At 50.5% G+C, this 21555-nt stretch overlaps 3 protein-coding genes across 4 annotated transcripts; 2 read left to right on the forward strand and 1 right to left on the reverse strand.

The window, feature by feature from the left end:
- Positions 1–287: 287 nt before the first annotated feature.
- SLC16A5 (solute carrier family 16 member 5) lies at positions 288–7968 on the forward strand (the record flags this gene model as incomplete). Its single annotated transcript, XM_084273728.1, has 4 exons — positions 288–504; positions 4094–4237; positions 5203–6069; positions 7727–7968. The coding sequence occupies 4 exons, from the start codon at positions 288–290 to the stop codon at positions 7966–7968; spliced, it is 1470 nt and encodes a 489-aa protein (XP_084129854.1).
- A 4503-nt stretch (positions 7969–12471) lies between these two features.
- ARMC7 (armadillo repeat containing 7) lies at positions 12472–14351 on the forward strand. Its single transcript, XM_084273509.1, has 3 exons — positions 12472–12691; positions 12773–12916; positions 13360–14351. Exons 1-3 carry the CDS (start codon positions 12625–12627, stop codon positions 13695–13697), a joined length of 549 nt encoding a protein of 182 aa, XP_084129635.1. The 5' UTR covers positions 12472–12624; the 3' UTR covers positions 13698–14351.
- A 360-nt stretch (positions 14352–14711) lies between these two features.
- On the reverse strand, positions 14712–21266 carry NT5C (5', 3'-nucleotidase, cytosolic). 2 transcript variants are annotated; one of them, XM_084273609.1, is made up of 6 exons: positions 21073–21266; positions 20499–20546; positions 16222–16322; positions 16085–16145; positions 15218–15332; positions 14712–15131 (listed from the first exon to the last, which is right to left on the reverse strand). In XM_084273609.1, the coding sequence occupies exons 1-6, from the start codon at positions 21253–21255 to the stop codon at positions 14989–14991; spliced, it is 651 nt and encodes a 216-aa protein (XP_084129735.1). In that variant the 5' UTR covers positions 21256–21266; the 3' UTR covers positions 14712–14988. The 2 variants fall into 2 exon arrangements, with proteins under 2 accessions (XP_084129735.1, XP_084129736.1); XM_084273610.1 differs by lacking the exon at positions 20499–20546.
- Positions 21267–21555: the final 289 nt, after the last annotated feature.

A 21555-nucleotide genomic window follows, 5' to 3' on the forward strand; every position in this document is an offset into this window, starting at 1 on the left:
TGTGGTCCTGTTCCGTACCTGGCTGTGGGCACAGTCTTGTGAAATATAAAAGGGGAAGGCAGTTGTTTCTCAAGTAATCTGTTGCCAGGATCCTGTAGCGAGGAAGGAGGGAGGCACGAGAAGAAATGCAGAACAAGGAGTCTGGAGTGTCAGCTGTGAAGAGTCTGGGCCGTGCCGATGCCTCGGAGCCCCGGGAATACCGTCTGCTCTTCTCTGGGCTGAGGGCTGCATGGTAGCTGCACTCTTTCTCCAGCACGCCGGCTTAGGAGGAGAAAGAAGAAGCTATCATGTCCCAGGCAGCACCAGCACGTGAAGCTGCCAAGCCCCAGGACCACGGGTGGGCATGGATGGTCCTGCTCGCTGCGGTGCTGCTGCAGGGGCTGACGCTGGGCTTCCCCTCCTGCATCGGCGTCTTCTTCACAGACCTCCAGCACGAGTTCCAGGCCAGCAACAGCGAGACGTCCTGGTTCCCGTCCATCATGGTCGCTGTGCTGCACGGAGGCGGTAAGTAAGGGCCGCAGGGAATGTCCTCTGCCACCTCCTGTGCTGCTGCTGAGGGGCCGTAAGGAGGGTGTTTGTGACACTTCATTAAGGCAGATGGTGGAAGGGACTGGGAGGTGTGAGCAGACTGGCGGGTCAGCGCTGCGCAGCATCGCCTTGATCACACAGTGCACAGTGAAGTGTCCGTGGATGACACGTTCCCTTTTGCCACTCTAAGAGACAACCAAGACCCTTGGTTAAAGAAGGTAAATCCCTTTCTCAGCCCAGCTTCTCCAGACCAGTGAGAACTTAATGCCTAGCAACTCTTTGAAGAAGCTGGCAGGTAGTGCTGGAGCTTGGGTGCTTTCTTGATCCATCTTCTGTCCAAGTCTTCACAGTCTTGCCACGTGCCAACTGTGCTCTCCATGGCTGAAAAGATGCCAAGAGCCAAGCTTCTCTGGGCTGCTAGCTGAGGTGGAGCGTTAAAGCAATTCCCTGGGCGGTGGCGTAGAGCACACAGCCAAGCAGGCATCAGGGTGGACACAAGCGTGGCTGGATTAATGCAGAATGTGGGTCAGGGGTTGGAAGGAGGATTGTACTTTGCAGGCAGTAGAGTGAACCTCTGGGTTTGCCCCCAAAGAAAGCATGGGACCTGCACAAGACAGGGTCCCTGGACCCTCACCTAGATGGATGTTTCTGCAATGAAGAGAAAAACAAATCCTGACTTCCCAGTGAGTGATCCATGTTTGCTGCCATCCCCATGCTAAACAGACAACCCAAACCTAACCAGGCGAAAGAAGCAAAGTACCCAGTGACGTCTACACATCTGGGCTGCTCCCTGACTTCAAACCTGCCCCCTTCCGCTCCTGGTGAAAGGTGACACTGTATTACCAAGGGAAAAAAAGAAGAGCAAAGCCCTGAGTCATGCTGGTGTGAAGGCTGTGGCAGGTTCATTCTCCTGTGCAGGACTTGGCTGACAGCCACCTAACATGGGAGAGAGAGTTTGCACCTTAGCACAAGCAGTTGGGTCCAGAACTGTAAGGTGCAGATGGAGAGGGACCTCAGGAGAAGCAGCTACAAAAGGAATTATCACTGAAGGTCAGCAGAAATAGAGGAGGCATCCTTGGGGCTTTGAATTTGGAAGCTGCTGGGCATTGCCTGTGCTGCTTTTCCATCCCCTGCGGTCCTGCTGTGTGGGAAGCAGCCATGTGGGACCTGCTGGCTCTGGGAAATGGTCTCAGAAGCAGCTGGGTCCCAACATGCCCGGGAAGGACAAGTCTGGCAGCATCTGCAAGAAAATATCAATTATCCTATCTTCATTAATGAAGTAATTGTTCCGTAGGAGGCTGGAACCACAGTAAAAGGTAACATAAAGACAGCCAATAAATAGATCCAAAAGGTAGAAATTAGATAAGGAAACAACAGCCTGCTGTTAATTATATTCACTAACAGAATTTGTCAGGGCATAACCAGGGAATTAACAGGAGTTGATCCTTTGCTTGCCAGTTATGTCTCCTGTTGCAGGCTGTTAGAGCAGAGGAGTCTTTATTCCTGTCCCCTCACAGCATAAGGTAGGAGTAACACAACCATAAACCATAAGGAAAACAATGAGGAACAAGAGATAAAGGTCTCCCTCTCAGCCCAAGTGTGTATGGCTTCTGCTGCAACCTTGGGCCTCCTCTGCAGCAGGCCAGGCTCTGTTTGATTCAGGTCACATCCATCACTTACACCCTTTCCAAAACCACCTTCTGCCATGTCACCAGTGTCTCTTGAAGGTTCTTCTCCTTTAATCTTTTTAATTCAGAGGAACTAAAGGGGGGGGGGGGGGGGGGGGGGAAGAAATGTTGAAAAAAAATGGTAAAGAGGAAGGGAAATGGGTATCTCAGGGTGGTCAGGGGAGCGAGAGGGTCCCATGCAGGAGAGCTAACCTGGGCTCAGAGGAGCTGCACAAGGAAATGGGGAAGGGCGCAGTACAAACTATAGCTCATCAAGCCAAACACATCTCACTACCCATGCTATGTTCCTAGGCAAAGGCAAATTAACGATTATTTTGTTATTAGAAACTTTTTTGAGGCCTCAGGATCCTGTGGTTGGCTCTGAAGGGGAGCTCAGGTCTTAAAGGTCCCTGCTTCCAGATATTCCTGCACACACACATGGACTCTCTGGACCAGCACTCATACAGCCACAGCATTTTGTTGGTGGTGTTTTTGCAGAGGAAAGCACAAAACCCCAGAGAACTGATGTTTGAAACCTAGAAAGCCACCTAACAGGAACAAATAATGAAAATCCCTCATGATTTTTAGAGCAAATCGCATTATTTTGGAGAGTTCAATTTATAATTTCTGGCTCCTTGGGTTGGCTAAACAGCAGTATCACCCTTAATGGCTTCAGTGGGAGGAAAAATAATCCAGTCACCAGTCTGCTGAACACCTTTTCAAAGGCCAGCTGGAGTCTGAGGCGAAAATCTCCCAAGCAGATCAAAATACAGACAGCTGCACTCCTAATTTTAATAATGTTCCACTGTTCACTTGATTACGTGGATTTTATTTCAAGCCAGACGTTGGTTTAGGTCATGAATAAGCCACAGGTTATTTTCCCTATGCTGACTGACTCCTAATTCTGAGGTTTACAGTCAGTCTGAACCTTAAGTGTTCTGAAGAGAGGAAAAAGATATAGTAAAACCTGGAAAAACTTGAGGATCCTCAAAGGAACAGGAGAAGAAACTCGACCTTCAGATCTGCCTCTGCCAGAGCATGCAGAGATGGTCTGCTTTCCCCTGATGGTCCATAGTCTGACCCAACCTTTTCCTACCCCAAAATGAAGGATGCTAAATGACATTAACAGCAATTTACCACAGTCCCATGGAATTCACCAAAAGGCTATGAAAATTACAGAACTGACTGAGCTTAAACACATTAAACAGGCTCTGTTCATTGCTTTTTCTGATGAAATAACTCTTTCCTGGTAAAGCCTGCCTGCAGTGTCTGTACACAGCAAACCCCAGGTTTCTGCCCATCAGAAGCACCCAGGTCTCACTCCTGCCTCTGGGCTGTTTGTGCTGCAGGCATGGGAGTGGGAGCTGGGATGTGCATGGGCTGCCCCCAGGCTTGTGTCCTCTTGGAAGTGGACAGACAGAACCACCCCTGCCAGGTATGCCAGGACAGGCATGTGCAAAGAGCTGTACAATCACATCGTGTTCTTTTCCTGGGAAGATGACTTGCAGGACAGCTGCAAGACTCCACAAGCTGCAGCTGCCTGAAGCTCAGACTGATTCCCATGCAGACATGACTGTACCTCTCCAGCCATTTTCAGATCATCCTCCTCAATGACGTCTCTTTTCCTCCCATCCTTGACCTATTTTGGAGCCAATCTGCCTTCTCTTGAAAAGGATTTCACCTAGGTAGTGGGCGCTAGAGGCTGTCTAGGAGACTTTAGGCTGACCATGCACTTGGGAGGATCAGGGGGTGTATTTTATACTCCTGCTTCCCCTGTTGCATTATGCTGCCAGGACAACTCTAGATGAACTCATTTGCTAATGAGTTTGCAGCAGTCCAGTGGGTATGAAACAGCTCCTTCCTCCCTAACTGCTTCCCTTTTGCTTCCTTGCATCCAGGGCCCCTCTGCAGCATCCTGGTGAAGCGATTTGGCTGCAGGTTTGCTGTGATGCTGGGAGGGCTGCTGAGCGGCGTGGGCATGGTGGCCAGCTCCTTCTGCAAGTCCATTAGCCAGCTTTACTTAACAGCTGGCCTCATCACTGGTAAGCACGAAAGAACAGCAGGAAACCCCAGCTGCTGTGCTTGACTGGAGAGACGGGAAATGCTGAGAGCCCCGACTAAGTGCTCACGTTTTCCATTCATCTGTGAAACAGGATAAATCAAAAGCCCCACAGTGCAGCAGGAATCATATAGCAGAGAGATTTGGCCTTGAACATCCCTTGAACACATACCTCATCCAGCCAAGATCACTGGAAAAAGCTTCTCCCTGGAAAAGGCTGCAGGTCTCTCGAGGGTGAAACAGAGAGCAGAGATGTCTGTTCTTTTTAGTACCCTTTGCCCCGATGCAGGGAGGTTTTTGCAATCTTGGAACACAGTGTGTTGGGACAAGAGCCTTCCCAAATTCCCTGGGCTTGTATTTCACCACTCCCAATCTGGAGAAATGCAGAGATATTTTCTTTTTTTAACAAAAGAACATGTTGGTTTTGAACAGAAGTAACAGATGGGAACTTTCCCTTTCCAAATATTTTTCCTACGTGACTGACATTCAACTCTTGCTTTTTTCCATAAAATTCCCTAAATTAATTCCTCCAGGCAGGTTACTTTGTGACCAATCCTGCTGGATCTTGCAAGCTACGCTGTGTCCACTGCACAGAGAGAAAACCAACCAGTAACTCCCCAAGCCCCAATGAAGGTGTCTGAAAGCAGCACAAACCCCAAGTGCTAAACAAACGATTCCACGCCCCTTGTAGGCACAGCAGAGCCCAGGCAGCTGTCAGCTCAGATCGGTATATTTAGCACACCCAAGAACACAAGTCATTTAATTTATGCCCAACATCCTTTTCACCCCTTGTGTGGGGTTTCTGAGTATGGGTGGCTGGGGCTGTGCAGGCTGTGCAGGCTGGCAGGCGAGGAAATGGAATAATCTGTGGGTACACCCTGGATTTGGGCTCTTTTCACCCATGCAGAGGAAGCATCTGCTGTCATTTGCTTTTATTCTTACCTTTAGGTCTGGGATCGTGTTTCAGCTTCCAAGCAGGAGTGACTGTGCTGGGCTACTACTTCGTCAAGTGGCGAACGCTGGCCAATGCCATGGCATCCACGGGTGTCTCTCTCGGCTTCACGCTGTGGCCGCTGCTCTCTCAACACCTGCTGGATGAGATGGGCTGGAGAAACACTTTCCTTATCTTTGGAGGAATACTGCTGAACTGTTGTGTTTGTGGAGCCATCATGAGACCAATCCAGCTTGCATCAGGGTCACTACTACAGCCACATAAACCTGGAGACGAGCCAGGTAGAAAAGCAGAAGAGGCACAGCTGTCCAACGGAGCATCTTCTCCCCATCCCAAGCTCCAGCAGAAAAGCAGGAGGACTGCGTGCTTCCAGGTGCTGCAGAAGTACCTGGCTTTTGACATCTTCTGTCAAAACAAAGGTTACCAGATTTACACTATTGGAGTGACTTGGATGATGATGGGCTTTGCGTTACCCCACGTCTACCTTGTGCCTTACGCCATCCAGAACGGGGTGGAGGACCGCAGGGCAGCCCTCCTCATCTCCATTATTGGGTTCATCAACATCTTCATACGCCCTTTGACAGGGCTGCTCTCAGGACACAGAGCCTTCACCGGGAGGCGCATCTACCTGTTCAGCCTGGCTGTGCTCCTCTACGGGCTGAGCAACTTCATTTGTGTCATTTCAGCCGAGTTCAACGTGCTCATCATCTACTGCATCATCCTCAGCATCGCCATGAGCGGGATCGGGGCGCTCACCTTCCAGGTGCTGATGGATGTGGTGGAGATGGACAGGTTCTCAAGTGCTCTGGGGCTCTTCACCATCCTGGAGAGCATCACTCTCCTCATCGGGCCCCCTCTCACAGGTGAGAGAAGCTGTTGCAGCAGGCTGGGGGAAAACTGGTTGTTTAGACAGCGGTGACAAGTGTTTGGGAGCATGAAGAGGAGAAAGGAGGGAGTTTCCAAACGTGTACTGGCAGGCAAGCTACACGATGGGAGCAATATAAAAGGGAGAGGCAGGAAGGAATGATCAGCCCTTCTCACAATCAGAGGAGGGTCATTGCCGCAGCTGCCCGAGCATCACTGCAGCAACAGCAGAAGTTACCACTGGGTAAGCCTGGGAGCTTATTTCCAGTGAGCAGTGAGGCAGGTAACAATTACTGCAGTAGGAGCTGGCTGTCTATGAAACGCTTTGCCAGTTTGCTCTGGTTTATCTATATAGTCTCAAGGAATTCTGAACATCCCACCAAACAAATTAAGTGTGATCAGACTTGTTACCAGCCCTCAAGTGCCTTATAGTAAAAACTTCTGTTCACTCTTCTCTCCAAGTTCTAGGGTGTATTTGGGGGTTGGACTCAATGATCTCTTGAGGTCCCTTCCAACCCCTACAATTCTGTGGTTCTCTGGAGACAAGGAAGGAAATGGTTATGACATGACCCCCAATCTGACAAATTATTCACAGATTTCACAGTTCACTACAAATGCCATTGAGTCCAAGACACATCTGCTCCTGCAGTACAGCAGCAAGTTCAAAAGATTAACAAACAAGAAATGAGGGCCTGAGCATGAATCTTGAATTCAGGCTTTGGTTCTGTTCTCCAGACAACGAACTGTGTGCCATTCAGCAGGACAATAATGTCTGTTCTAAGAACGGGAGGATAATGTGCACCATATTTCATGGTATTCCCTGGCCTTAGTCTGTCAGTCACCTGGGAAAAGTGCAAGGAAGGTCTTTCCTGGGACAGCTCTGACAGCAGTGGCAGGCAGGCAAAACAAAGTACAGTGAAAGCAGCTGCACTTCTATTTGCAGTTCTCAAACCCACCAAGAAAATCACACTATGACCAGAATCATCATCACCTTTACTAAAGAATACACATAAACAAACATAATTCCAGTATTTTCATGTAAATAAGCAGCTTATAGAAAAGGCATCATATACATGACCAGAATATTGCCTTTCCAGCTCTAACATCAGTGTCAAGTTACTCGTGTGATATACCATACTTCCAAGTGGTTTATATCAAGACACTTATTGTTAGTCATAATGCTTGCTGTGCTGTGAATTTTTTTCTCCCTGATTACAGTTTTCAGTTTAGAGACCCAAACATGTCGATTTTGGAGAGGTTTCTCTGTTTGTTTGTTGTGTTATCTGACCTGGGCTGTACCAGGGTCACTCATTCCAAAATCCAGTGAGTGGCAGTGGCACAGGGGTCCCCTGCTGAGCAAACAAAATGAATCAGCAGGTTGGGGAAAAGTTACAATTTTGTTTCTTTCCCAATTTTTCTGTGCATTGAGAAACACTTTATACAGAAGCAGAAACATCACCCGAGCGGTGACAACCAAAAAAACCAGCCCCACAACCAAACAACCCCTAGAATCCAGAGAAGAGAATTTAACTCATCCATGAATGCTTATCTTCTGCATCTGGCAGTTTGAGGAATGATTTCAGTTTAGCATTTATGTAAATGTCACCCAGTTGCTGTCAGTACATGTCTCCAGCTAAACTGAGGCTTCTATTTCAGGTCTCCTGGTGGACATAACTGGTGATTTCCGCTACGTCTTCTACAACTCCAGTTTCTTCCTGATATCTGCTGCATTATTCATGGGGCTCAGTTTCTGCACTCTGGAAAAGAAAAGCAAATTGAAAGAGGCTTCAAAAGTACCTTTGGATAATCCCAGCAGGTATCAATACAGTGAAACATCAGCTGAACCACAGCATGAGAGTCAATCCCCTCCAGTGGTCATGTACATCACAAGTGTATGAAGAGAAAGAAAAGAAGGGGAGGAAAAAAGGGGGGGGGAGAAGAGGAACACAAACAATGATGTGGCCTGTGCAAAGCTACACAAGGGGCAGCACTGATGGCAGATCAGAAAACAAGCGTCTGCTTTCCACAACTGTCGTCACCCCTCTGCCCTGCACTTCCACTCCGTGGGGCCGTGTCGGATGCCACGTGAGTGACCCAGCCCGCTGAGCCCAGACCTCAGCGCCAGCCAGAGAGCTGAAGGACAGAGAGCACTGAGCTTTCCTAAAGCAAATTGTGGGATAACAGCCATGGTAACCAGTTCTGAGAGACAAAAGCTGTGTGGGCTCAGTTGGTTTAAGTCAGTGCCTTTGGGGAGTCACTGGAATTTCACAGACACATTTCAGTTGGTAGCACTGGACAAGCACAACAGTAGTCCTTTCACAAAACAATTCTTGTCCAAACACACAATTTTGGTGCAGATTTATAAGATGCTTCCTGGTTGCTGCCCGTGTTGGGGGTGGCAAGACAAACACTACCACAGAAAGCATAATTTTCCACAAATCCAAATGTTACAGGGAGGCTGCTGCATGGGTTGCAGAACTCAGCCAAATCTCTAGTAAGATAAAAAATTTTCTCCTACAAGGTATTTAGATGAGTTCTTCATGCCAAGGACATTTTTGAAGTCTTGAAGGTTCAAATTCAGAGCATCAAAAAGAAAAAAAAAAGCAAACCATTGAGTACCTGTTTCGTATAACTACTGGTATCTCAAGTGCTTCTTGACATATCATGAAACAGGATTCATGGCTTGTGTAAATACACTTCTTTCCAGCATCAACAGGGACCTACTGGGGGGTGGGGTGGGAAGGAAGTCATGTTACTAGACCCAAGAATAAGTGTATGCATCTTTACATAGGGTCAAATTCAAAGCCACTGTAGTTCTCCCTTGTGTAAATGAATTTAGCTCTTTAGTCTTCAGTTCTCAGATTCAATTACACTGCATTCTCATTATGGAGAAGTTTGCACAAGCATAACTTAAATTTCTTATAAGCACAAGCGTGACTTGCAAAGAAATCTGTGGGGAAAAGTAAACTGAGAAGAGTCCATGTTACTGACTTACATCCCCATCCAGCCTCACCTGTCAGTGGCCATTCTTGCTGCACTCCTGGGAGTTACACTTATAAGCACCTAGATGAGAAACACACCAACCTGCAGCCTCCCTCAGCCTCAGGGAAGCTGTTTATATTCCATATCATCCCTGGTCTGACTGAAGCTCGCACAGCACTGCAGATGAGGATTACTCAACAGCTGGAACCATGGGAAAGACAGAAGCATAAAACAGGAGTGAAACAGAAGTAACAGCTTTCACCTCAACTCTAGAGCTTATCTTGAGAACTGGAACATCAAACTCCTAACAACAAACCCCCAGGTTTCATTTGAGCTGTGGGCTCCCCAGACTGACCAACCCACGAGAAAACCCCACACTGGATGAAACCACTGGGAAATCCAAGGTCTTCCAAGCCTCTAATGGCTTCACAGCTGGCTGAAGAGGATCAGCCCATCAGAAGGGCTCCTGCTTCCACCACTCCAGTATCTGCATCTCAGTACTGCTCTAGGATCACCGAACACTTTGCATTTCCAGATCAAACATATACTTAAATAAGACGACAAGTGGGACACATACATATCTCTCATCACAAGCTTATTAACTTGTGTAACGCTTACACGGTCCGTAACGATGAAGTAAACAAGGACTGGTGCTCCTCAGCTTACTGAAACCACGACTCCTGCACATTCCTAGGGAAAAGATGGGGCTTTCCTTCTCTCTCAATAAAAGCCCCAAGAAAAAAACCCCAAAATACCACAACCCAATGAAAATGGATCAAGTCCCAAACCCCTTCTACCTACTGCAAATAAACCAGCTGAGCAGCTGAATGACTTGCCATTTTTTCTGTGTGCAGTTCTTAAATTCTGTACACCTTTCTAGATTCCCTTTTAGTTTTCTTCCAGAATTATGGGGTCATCCTGGGTCACCGGGACTTACTTGCTGAGACAGAGAGATGTTTCTGGGAAGAAACACAACCAATTCACAAATCCCCAAGTTCAGCTTTTCTTAACTTGTTGGCTAAGAACTTCCTAGCAGCCTTACAGACCTTAAGCTACATGAAAAGAGGGTTGTCTCCCCTGGTTACTTTCCACAGAACCTATAAACATAATTCACTACCCACAGGTAGGAAACAGGCTGTGTTTCCACAGGTAAATAAGGTGTCTGAGCTCCCACACTGGTGAAGACTACTCCCCCCCCCTCCTTTCCTGGTCCAGAGCTCATCTCTCCTACCTCTCTGTGCAACTTGAACTCCAAGCTGCCTCGAGCAGGATCCTGGTGAAGTGTAATTGAAGGGGCTGTGCATACTGAGCGTGCTACAGTCTAATAAACATACCCCCTCAGAGCCACGGTACAGCAGCAGTAACACTCAGTCATTAAGAATCTCGAGGCCCAGAAGAAAAATAAAAGTTCCTTTCATTAGTTTAAGGTCATCCCATTACACAGGGCAACCGCAGCTTAATTACCACCCCCTGCAGCAGGTTTTTTTTAACACCTACAGAGAGTAAAATAACTGTGGCTTTAATTACGGACAAACGCTGATACCTCAGCGGGTTACACACCTCTAAGAGCCAGCAGAGCAAGAAAAAAGTGACCAGAAATAAATATTCCTCACTCCCTTAGTCCCCTCTTACACCTTCCTGCTCCCTTTATCAATTGAAAGTGTCATTAACCTTGCAGGGCAAGGATTTTTGCAACAAGCACCCTTCCTTACTGCAATGGAACGTTCACCAGGAAGTTAGTTCACGCTGAAATACTGGAAGGCTGTGAGCCCCAGAGGCCTTAGTTACTCTGCCAACCACTTCTTGGGAAAGGTCAAGTGAAAAAACAAAACAAAAACAAAACAAAGAAGGGTCAAAGTAAACTCATACCTAGAACAGCTCAGAAGTGCAAAATCACTTAAGCGAAGAGCTAGGCGTGCTGTTTGCAGACCTGGCTAGTACCTGCAAGGAGAGAAACATAACTGCTGGGGACAAAAAGTGACATTACTCACTTGCTTTCTGTGTAATGACAGACGGGGCTTTACAGGATGTCAACGCTCACCACTGACAAAGGCATGCATTAAGAGATTTGTTAATACCCTAGCAAAACATTCTAACACAGGAGGAGTCTGTGGCATCTCTGCTGACAGTTGCACACACACACACACCGACTTCAGCTTGTAATTGTGATAAGAGGCACAGCCCTGGCTTTAACTGTAATCCAGGTAGAAATGAATAATTTCACTTTCACATTCTCTGTCTTCCCCCAGCATTAAAAGATTCAGCATTACTGCAGTCAGCATAGCTGCTTTGCTCAGCTTTCTATTCCACGTGGTCATGGGCAGGCATTTAACTAGCCCCAAGCTGTATGGTAGAGATGATCAACCCAGCGTGTCTGTCACCGACGTCACCTCTTTGGTAGATCAACCCACATTCGATTTGCTTCATGTGAAAAACCAACTCCATCTGAGATGATACAGCAGACAACGTGCTTACAGCCTGGTTCCTCCTTATCTGCAGAAGAACCTCCACGTTCCATTGCTTCCATAAAAGCCACACAAGCTTCTGCTGAGTCCACCCCCCGGTTTATGGTGTTTGTGCACCTTTACCTTATATATTTACACAACACCCACAGCCATGGAGTCCACTAGTGGTCACAGCGGAACGGTGCTAGCTCAGAGTTACGTAACTGCTCAGCTTTGTGTTAAGACCAGGGCATTGTACAACCAGAGGGTAATCCCTGCTGCTGGTTTCATTCACTTCTTGGCTTCCTTATCCCCTCATCAGATCTCCCAGGCAGAGAAGGGCCTGGGAGTGTTGGCTGACAGCGGCTGAACAGGAGCCAGCAGTGTGCCCAGGTGGCCAGGAAGGCCTGTTCTTCACGGAAAGGGTTGTCAGGGCTGGCACAGGCTGCCCAGGGAGGGGCTGAGTCACCTTCCCTGGATGTGTTTAAAAAAAGGGTAGATGAGGTGCTCAGGGAGCTGGTTTAGCAGGGCACAGGTGCGGTTCCTGGCCGTTCTCTGTGATTCTGTGTAGGTAAGTCCTTTGCAGCTGCTCCCGATGGGCAGGGTACTGAAATGCAGCAGGAAAAAAACAACGTTTTCCTCAAAAACGCATCTCCTTCGCAGAGCAAAGCCGTTGAATGTCCAAGTTTTGCCATAAGCCGGGACACCACCGCTGCTGTGCCGCCATCAGCATGGCTATTGCTGTTCGCAGCACGGTGCTCGGGGCCGCCCCCACCCCACCCGGGGAACCGCGCTCCGGGGCCGGTCGCTCGGCACGCCGTGGCCCCGCACGACACCGGGGGCTGCCCGCCACACCGTGACCGCCCGGCAGCAGCCGGCACCCCCCCTCTCCGCACGACGCCAGAAGCGAACGGCCGCGGAGGAGGAGCCGCGGCCTGAGGAGAGCTGGGCTCCGCCACGCCCACAAGATGGCGGCCGCGGCGCCTCTGCCGCCTGCTCCGCGCCCCGCGGGCCGTGAGGCCGCCTCGCCGTGAGCCGGCGTCTCCCCGCGGAGGCACCGGGGGAGCCGAACCAGGCGGCCTCCCAGGCTGCGGGGGTTGAGTCGTTGAGCTTGGGGCATCGCCCGCGATGGAGCTGAGCCGGCTGGAGTACCTGCAGGCCCTGGTGACCGAGTTCCAGGCAACAGACAGCCCAGGTAACCCCCGGGGCGCTGCCGCTCGCTAGGCCGGCCCGTGGCGAGCGGCTTCCTCACGCACCCGGCGCTTCTCTCTTGCAGAGGCCAAGGAGCAGGTACTGGCGAACTTGGCCAACTTCGCCTACGATCCCAAAAACTACGAGTACCTCCGGCAGCTTCAGGTCCCGGACCTGTTCCTTGATGCGCTGACAGAGGACAGCGAGACCCTCGTGGAGTTCGGGATGGGTAAGGCCTTGTGCATAAACTGACTGGGAGTGATTCCACGGGATGGGAACATGATTCCTGAGGCGTGTGGCTGAGCGGGCTGCTTCTCAACAGCTTCAGGAGCATCCTGTGCTGGGCTGGTACAGTTATCCCCGCTTTCTGTTGTAAAACAATAATCTGCCTTGGGGTTCAGCACCCCACACTGGGCTCCTTCCTTCTGTGCAGGGGTTACATCCAGCAGCACAGTGCCCTCTAATGACACGCGGGAGGAGGGATGCTGCGGTGGGAAACCTCTGGAAGGACTCATGGAAACGTTGCCCCAGGAAGCCCTTAAGAATTTTCCATCCAAACCTCACAGAAAGTCTGGATTCCTGTGTTAGGGAAGAGGGATCAGCAGTGAAAAAGATGAGGGGTGGGAAAAGTTTGCTGTGCACCCACCGGACATTTTTCTTCCTCTGTTCCAGGCGGCCTTTGTAACTTGTGCCTGGATAAAACTAACAAAGACTACATCCTGGAGGCAAACGGGGTAGAGCCCATAATCAACTGCCTCTCCAGCTCCAACGAGGAGACGGTCATGTCAGCAGTCACGACGCTGATGTACCTGACCACGCCGCAGTCGCGCCAGCGGACCACGGCTCTGCCCGTGGTGGAGTGCATGCTCCGCTTCTCCCTCTCAGCCAGCAGACGGCTGAGCAATCTGGCCACCGTCTTCCTGGAGGATTACTGCACACCGCTGCAAGTGGAAGAGGCCAGGAACCTGAGCAAACACACAGCGGTGGGGATTCCTCTCCCCAAGGACTGAAGCCATCAGAGCAGCACAGAGCTGTTGAGAGGGAGACCTCCCTCTGCTTTCCCAGGCCTCTGCTTGCTGCTCAGCAGATCAGGAGAACATTAAAGAGGGATATTGGTCATACCAGCACTGGATTTTAGGTAATAAAGTGCAGCACAGTGAGTCAGGCCAAACACACAGCTAGAACTGCAAGCAAGTATTTAAAATAAAACAGGTTATGGCTGTTGGAGAGCAGGTTGCCAAGTGCAGCCCAGCACCCAGCTTCCACAAATAATCCTTCCCAGCAACCCAGGTGGGGGGGTGGGTTATATCCCCTCCAGTTTCTGGCTGGTTTTGCTGCATCTCTCCTCTTCAGTGTCAACTCAAACGACTTTGAAGTGTCACATGAACTTTATCCCTCCTGCAGAAGAAAGGAGGTGTTGCCTTACCCCATCAGACTGCAATCTTACTCCGTCCCTTTGGTACTAAATATGCCATCCTATCATCGTGGCATAGGCACCCAGCTAGTAAATCACTACAGGGCAGGTTGTAACTCTCCTATAAATCAGAAAGTGGAAAGCTGTTCTTTCATTGCCACTGGTGAGAAAGGTGAAGATTAAAAAAAAAGAAAGGGTTCATGGCTCATGAGAACAGCTGTCTTGTAAAACCTTCTCTTAATAAAACATTAACTGAAATGCTGTGTAAACAGTTTTGTATAAGCTCATAAATATTTCTCCTTAGCACTCTCAGCCCAGCCATCGCCCACTCTCTCTCATGCACGTGGGCCAGAAATTGAAGCCAGCTTCCTCTCCTTTCCTTGTCTGCCAGTGATGCAAAAGGCACCCCCAACCCCAGGGTGGCTAAACACACAAAATCTGGAAGGGTTTGGCTGCTGAGCGCAGCACTGCCTGACAGATCCCTGTGCTGTGTCTGCTTAAGTTCCAGAGCCTTTTATTTTGCCCTGGTCAGCCCAAACCAAGTGGGAGTGAGGTTAAAAAAACATACACACACACACAAGAGGGGAAAAAACACCAACCAAACACCAGCTAACCCAAAACTGTTTGTATTTTATAGCTTCCAAGAGCAAACATCCCAAACTCTGGAAAGGGGTGACCTAACCAAATGCAGAGCCATCTTCCTGCGACCTGGAGAGGCAGCAGCTCCGCAGCCCAACGAGCGAGGGCAGCTCGATTCTTACTGCCAGTGCAGGGCCCCTGCCCGGGGGACAGCGCTCGCTGCCTCCCGTACGGGGATGTCCCTGCCCGCGGGCGCGCTGGATGCTGCCCCCGCAGTGGGACGAGCACAGCGCCGTCCCCTGTTGGCATCACTGCCTGCGCTTGCCTGCCAAGACGGCTTTCCAGTCATCCGCCCAGGACAGCAGCCGCCTGCGCGGTGCCTGCAGCTGGATGTGCCGGTTGTGGCAGCAGGTGAACAGGATGTGCTCCCAGCTCGGGTTCAGCTCTGCGCCTGAGGAGGGCAAGGGAGGAAAGCTGGAGTCAGCTGGGGGCTTTCCTCCCCAGCTAAACAGCAAGGGAGGGCAATGCTTGGCAAACCTCTGATGGCATCCTTGTCGTCGAACAGCAAGTCGGCAGACACGACCGTCTTGTCTCGGGTTAGAATAATCCGGTCCACAAACTCTGGTCCCAAATGCTTTTCTACCCACTTATACTGTGGAGGCAAGAAACAAGTCAGGAGAGAATCCTGCTGTCCTGTCAGTCTGCACATCGCTCAGTCACATCAGCCCTCGTACAGCCATCTTTTCCCCCATAAACCTCCATCTGTGTCTGTGCATCCCCACCACGGAGACTGGCAATGGTCCAGGACCCTGATTTAACCTGTGCTTGTAACTGCCTTCACTCAGCACTGCATTGCCACGCCTCATCTCTGAGCAGTGCTGGCTGCTTGCCCACAGCACGTGGACTGTGCCCATCTAAGTCACTGCAGTGATTAAGGTCCCCCCTCTGTTCCTGTTGCAAACAGGGCCAATTCCAACGCTACAGCCCCCCCTTAACTCTGGCCTCTCTCAGGCCAGCTGCACATCTCCAACTCTGGGTTTAGACAGAGTAAGGTTCTGCCCATGGAAAAGCCCTGGGAATCCCCCAGCCCTGTGGGTTGCACTGAAAGCCAAACTCTCCACACCAACCCACGCTGCAACAGTTCCTTTGCCATGGCTGCTGGCACAGTTGGAGTCCAAGGGTCACACCAGCTCCACCAGCACAGAGCTCACATGCCCCACAGCATCATGCAGTGCCCTGAGGTTTCCCATCCTATGCTACCACCACATTTGGGCAGCTGCCCCTCGCACCGAGGGCTCGCAGGGAAGCCTGGAAGCCTGCACTGGCTACTGGCTTTATAAATGAGTGACTCCTGGGTGGTAAAATAGTTTGTGAAATATTTCAGTAGAATAATTTCTCTCCCACCTTTTCCACGATGCAGTGCTCGTATTTCCGGAGAGGACTTGTGCAAATGAAGACTTCAGTGCTGAAAAGAAACAGCATTCATTAGCAGTCAGGGGGAGCACGTAAGGTAATAGAAAAGGGTTTCAAAGGGTCCTTACTCCTGCATGTGGATCATCTCCTGCATGGCTTCCAGGGCTCCTGGAATTGGCTCCAACTCTAGAAAGAAGCCAGGTGATTCATAGATGCTGGCTACCTTATCCTGCAAGAGACAGGAGGACCATCAGCAATGCCCATGCTTTTATCCAAGCTGTGTGCATGACAGTCATCTAGTTACCCTGTGTACAAGAGCTGTCCAAGGGCCAGTGCTCCGGAGAGTGAGGTGATGCTTCACACCAAGAGTAAGTATAAAGTTTCTCACCTTTAGGGTTCCAGAAAAGATCCAGGTCAGGCACACAGGGGTGAGAAGTTACTCTGTGGTTGGCTGTTTTGGTCCTGGTCCTGACCTGGCTTGGTTTCCTCAAGCCAGTCCGTGAGTAGCAGCACAAACACTGCACCAACCTACAGCTCGACCTGCTGATGTCTGATGGAGAGCTCACAGCTCACCCCTTCCCAGCAGGTCTCTACTAACGCTTGTGAGAACCACAGGGACAACTTCAAGGTTTCAGCTGCAGTCATGCTTGGCTGAAATGTGCTTGGGGCTCAGGAATTTACCAGGGCTGAGCGGGCAGACACACATCTACCCAAATGTCTCTTTTCCTTCAGACTGAACAGGACAACCTGGTGACCATGCTCATCACCACCCCTGGCAAAGGGGCCGGGTCAGCACATTGGGGATTAACCCCTTTAGACCAGGACAGCTCAGTGAGAGGGAAGGAAGAACGGGGAGAGGCAGGAAAAGGACATTTCTGTGCTGGTTTGTAAGATTTTCAATCACAGGCTAAAGTAACAGTTCTTAAAGGCTCAGATCTTGACTTCAGCATCAACAGCTGCTCCTCTGCGGTACGTGTTGCTGCAAAGTCTACTCAGAAGAGCATGAGACTGCAGGAGGAAATTCAGAAGTGGATCCCTGTGCTGCCCCAAGAACCTCTGGCTTGGAGAACTGCCTTGTGCCCCCCACGTGGGGCTGGGCTGGGTGGTGATATGGGTGGGTGGCACCTACTGCTGCTCTCACCTGGCTCAGAGCACACACCATTAGTAGCAGGAGAAGCGGTGTGATTGTAGCTTTATCCCTTTTCTCCCTGCCCCTGCTCTCAGTGGTAAGCCCACCTTCGATCCATGTGTGGGGGATGCTACACGAATCATCAGTGACAAACAGGTGGGAAAGGAGGTTCCCTCTGCAGTTAGAATCTACATGAGTATAAGTAGGAAAGAACTATGATTACTGGAAGTGCAATATTCCAGAGCTACAGTGCCAAGAGTGGTAAAAGGAATTTACTATGATAGAGAACAGCGGCACCTTTGAGCTCTAAGTAGCATTTCCAGGGCAGTTCTGTGCCTCTAGGTCTGGGACAGTCCTTCCAGCCCTTTTTTACTTTATTTCTTTTTTTTTTTTTTTTTCTATTACCTGGTAAGACATTCTCCCACCTTTTCCTATTAGGAAGCTCACTGGTTTGAATCCAAGCCTGGTGAGTTAATTCTAAAAGGATTGCTATGAGGTGACCGTCCAGTGGCCCGTGTTCCATCAGAGTGTTCCAGTGCTGGTCACAGCACACAGCTCCTCTTACCACCCATCATGACAAAGCTCCTGCAGCAGCAGCAGCATCCCAGCAGTGTTAAGGGCACAACACACTTCCAAGCCCAAGATTCATTCTCAGACACAGAGGTTAAGCTTCCAATATCTCTTCTACCCTGAGACACATGAATCTCACCTTCCCTGGGGTCACTCAGTGAACTTCAGAGGTGCTGAGCTAGCATTTCTGTGCAGGCATTGAAGTCTTATCTCCTCAGGGCACCAAACAATTCAGAAAACTTAATTGTTGGTAAGTATTCTTCAAATGCTGTCAGCCTTTGCTTCGAAGCTGTATGAGGTTGCTTTACAGCCCAGCTGATGGGCTGCTTGCTCTGATTCACCAGCGGAACGTCAACGTAAAAACCATTTGGATTAAGCAGCAATGAGAGGGAGTCAGCATTAAACCAGTCTCCCAGAGCATGGTGCTCACTCAGCTATCATAATTTATGAGCACTCATAAATCAACAGCCAGAAGTTTGGAAACTGCCTGATTGCACATGCAAATCAGAAGAGGTGAAGGAGTCTAGGTGAAGACGTGGCAATCAGATCTGCCCAGACCTCTCTTTCCATGCAAAGCCTCGCTGATCCCAGCAACAATTCCCTGGAGCTCTTCCCAAGGAGACTGAATTACAACATCAGGGCTTCTGTCTGAAAGCTCCTTTATCCTACAGCAAGACACCAGGAACTGGCAAGTTTCCACCATGGCACAAAAAATGTCTGGCTTTGCTGGAAAAAGAGATTTGATTTGATGACTCTTAGAAGCAAAAGCCATTTATCACAAACTCCAAAAGTTACCAGGAAAAGAAAGTAAAGCAGCTTTCTTATTCTCACCCCATCCCTGCTGAATGTTCGCTTTTAACTTCTGTTAGCAGGGTAATGACTTCAGGTTCAGACAGGAGGAGTTACATCAACCCCTAAGCTTTCCTATCTGTGATACGTGAAATCATTCACTGCTGGGGATGTTGAATCCTTTTCTGAACCTGTCTGGGGCCAGGTAACACATCCTAAACGCTCAGGAGATAAACCCCCAACACCAGAATACCTACATGCAGAGGGCCAGATAGGCAAGTAGGGTACAGGAAGTGCTGAGCTAAACACTGGGTGAATGAAATGGATTGTCAGTGTGGAATTAATGATCGACTTCCCATCAAAAAAAAAAGCAAGAAAGAGCAAAGCAATGGTTCAAGAGGCAGCTGATAACACTCACAAAGCATCACTGCCTCTTAGCAATGTGTCAATCATTGTCAGAGTACCTCCCACACCCTATAGTAGTATCTTACACACTGGCTGCTCTGCTCGTGGATACACACAGCAGACACCTGACAAGCTGGTGCCAGGCTGAGCCCACTCCCTTCGACAGCTTCAAACTGCAGATTCAGTTTCCCTGCATGGACAAGCACTGCAGGCACAGGACAGACAGCTGCTCTCAGTCTCTGCCGAAGCTCTTCCTGCAGCTGGAGGCAAGGAGAGACCTTCTGCTGGGACTCTCCTGCATCACAGGCACCTCGTGCATCACAGACACCTCATAGCCATGCCAGAACTAACAAGGTCTCTATTTTTAAACAGCCATGGTATTTACATAAAACCCACAGGAGCTTCAAACCTTTTACAACTCTATCGTTCTGCCACATACCTGAACCAGCCTGGAGATCCAGAGGGAGACAGACACACTACACAGCCTGGCTTCTAAGGAAAGGAGGTTTAAGAGCAAACAGCAAGGTAAGGGCTTTCTGCCTCTGCTCATCTGTGTGGGATTCAAACCAGCTGCCTGATTACTTCAGGGACACACCTGAGGTCTGGGAAGGAACAGGATGAGCATGAATGGCATTAGGGAATGGGATTGCCAGAAAAGGAGCTGAAATCAGATTGTAGACCTTCCAAATAAAAAGAAAGCCACGACCCCATATATTACATGCAGGGGGGTTTCTGTCCCAGTATAGGCAAATGGGAGACACTTAAGGATTACTCACTTAGGCTATAAATTGTAGCCATTTATATAACATAAGAAAAAAACCCCTCCCTATATTTACAAGTTCCTACTTCCAGGCAGTTTTGAGCATCAAGAGGTATCAATGAGAGCTCAAGTCAGTTTGGAGCCTGTGGAGATGCTGCCTGGACACAGCACTCCCACCTGTCGCACCGGTGCAGGAGCCTGTACCTGGCTATGGAACAGGAGGGAAATGAATGGGAGTTGTCATTTCTAAGCAATACAAACCCTCCAGGCTCAGCACAGGATCTTCAAGTGAGCAGTGAACTTCTCAGGGAAGCACATGGCACAGTTTGGATCAGCATCCCTGCTGTCCTGCGGCAGCGGAAGGAAGGTGAGGTCCGGAGTCACAGGATTTTGCCTTGCAAATGTCTCCCATTCATTCCATCATTAGCAAACAATAAATACAGCAACAATTTGGGCAGACGTAGGGTGTACCACAAGCTTTTTACATACAGTTCCAGATCGCTTACCTACCTTGCACCCTGCTTGTCAGAGCATGTAATGCCAGCAGGCTCTACGAGCTGTACAAACCCAGCTCTAATATCAGCATTACCCGTCCTGCCACAGGGCTACACTAACACATGCAGAGCACTCAGAGCACCTCAGGGAAGTTACTGCTGCTGCTGCAGAGCAGGGAGTTTGCAGGAGGTAAAGAGCGAGGTGCAGGTGGCTCAGCAGATCACCCAGTTATTTGTGTGACACACTCACTCACTCACCCCTGGTGCCTGCACACACATCTCCTGTGCAGAGGGCCAGCAGTCCTCCTGGAAGAAGCCACTAATCGTTACTACACAAACTGTTCACCAGGGAGTGCAGTGATAGTACAACAGGGAATGGCTTTAAGCTGAAAGAGGGCAGAGTTAGGTTAGATGTGAGGAAGAAATTCTTTATGGGTGGTGAGGCCCTGGAACAAGATGCCCAGGGAGGCTGTGGAAGCCCCATCCCTGGAGGTGTTTAAGGCTGTGTTGGATGACGCAACCTGGGCTAGTGAGGGTGTCCCTGCTCATGGCACGGGGGCTGGAACTAGGTGATCCTTGAGATCCCTTCCAACCCAAAGCGTTCTATGATTGCATGAAATTAAGGCTGCTAGCATGGAACAACCCTCTGCAGCACCCCTTAAACCAACCCCAGCCCTCCCCTCTGCTTTGCATAGCCCCAGAAGGAGATTTCCTCAGCCCACAGCCAGTTACAAGGCCAGAGACAGCGAGCTCTGGCAACAAGGAGCCACCTCCCCACCCTCCCCCAGGCCCAGGCCCAGGCCCAGGCCCGGGCCCTGCCCGCCGCGCTCACCCCCAGGTCCTCCCGCAGGCAGCGGTACTGCTCCCGCACCGAGAAGCCTCTCCGCGCCTCCAGCTCCACCCGCGGCTCCCCGGGGAAACGGGCGCGGAAGCCCCGCAGCACCGCGCCCTCGAAATCGGCCAGGACACCGTCCATGTCCACCAGGACCCGGAGCGGCCCGGCCGCGCTGCACATGCCGGTCCCGCCGCCACACCAGAGCGCGGGGCGGGTCTTCGGGGCGTGAATCCGCCGGGCGTGGGCGGGGAAAGGCGCTCCGCCGCCGGGATGCCCTCGGCCGGCGCCGCCTGGCACACGCCAGGCTCTGCCGGGAACCGGCTTTACCTGCCGAGGGAGGAGCGAGAGCCGCTTCGGGCGGCTCGGCCCCGCTGCGGCCCAGAGAGGGGCGGGGAAGGCTGCTTCGCCCCCCCCCCTCCCCCCCAGAGCCGCAGCAACCGGCCAGGGTGTTGCCCCGTCCCGCTGGCTGCGGGGCTCGGG

This window comes from Gallinula chloropus (assembly GCF_964237585.1).
Source record: "Gallinula chloropus genome assembly, chromosome: 20".
Taxonomy (NCBI): Eukaryota; Metazoa; Chordata; class Aves; order Gruiformes; family Rallidae; genus Gallinula; species Gallinula chloropus.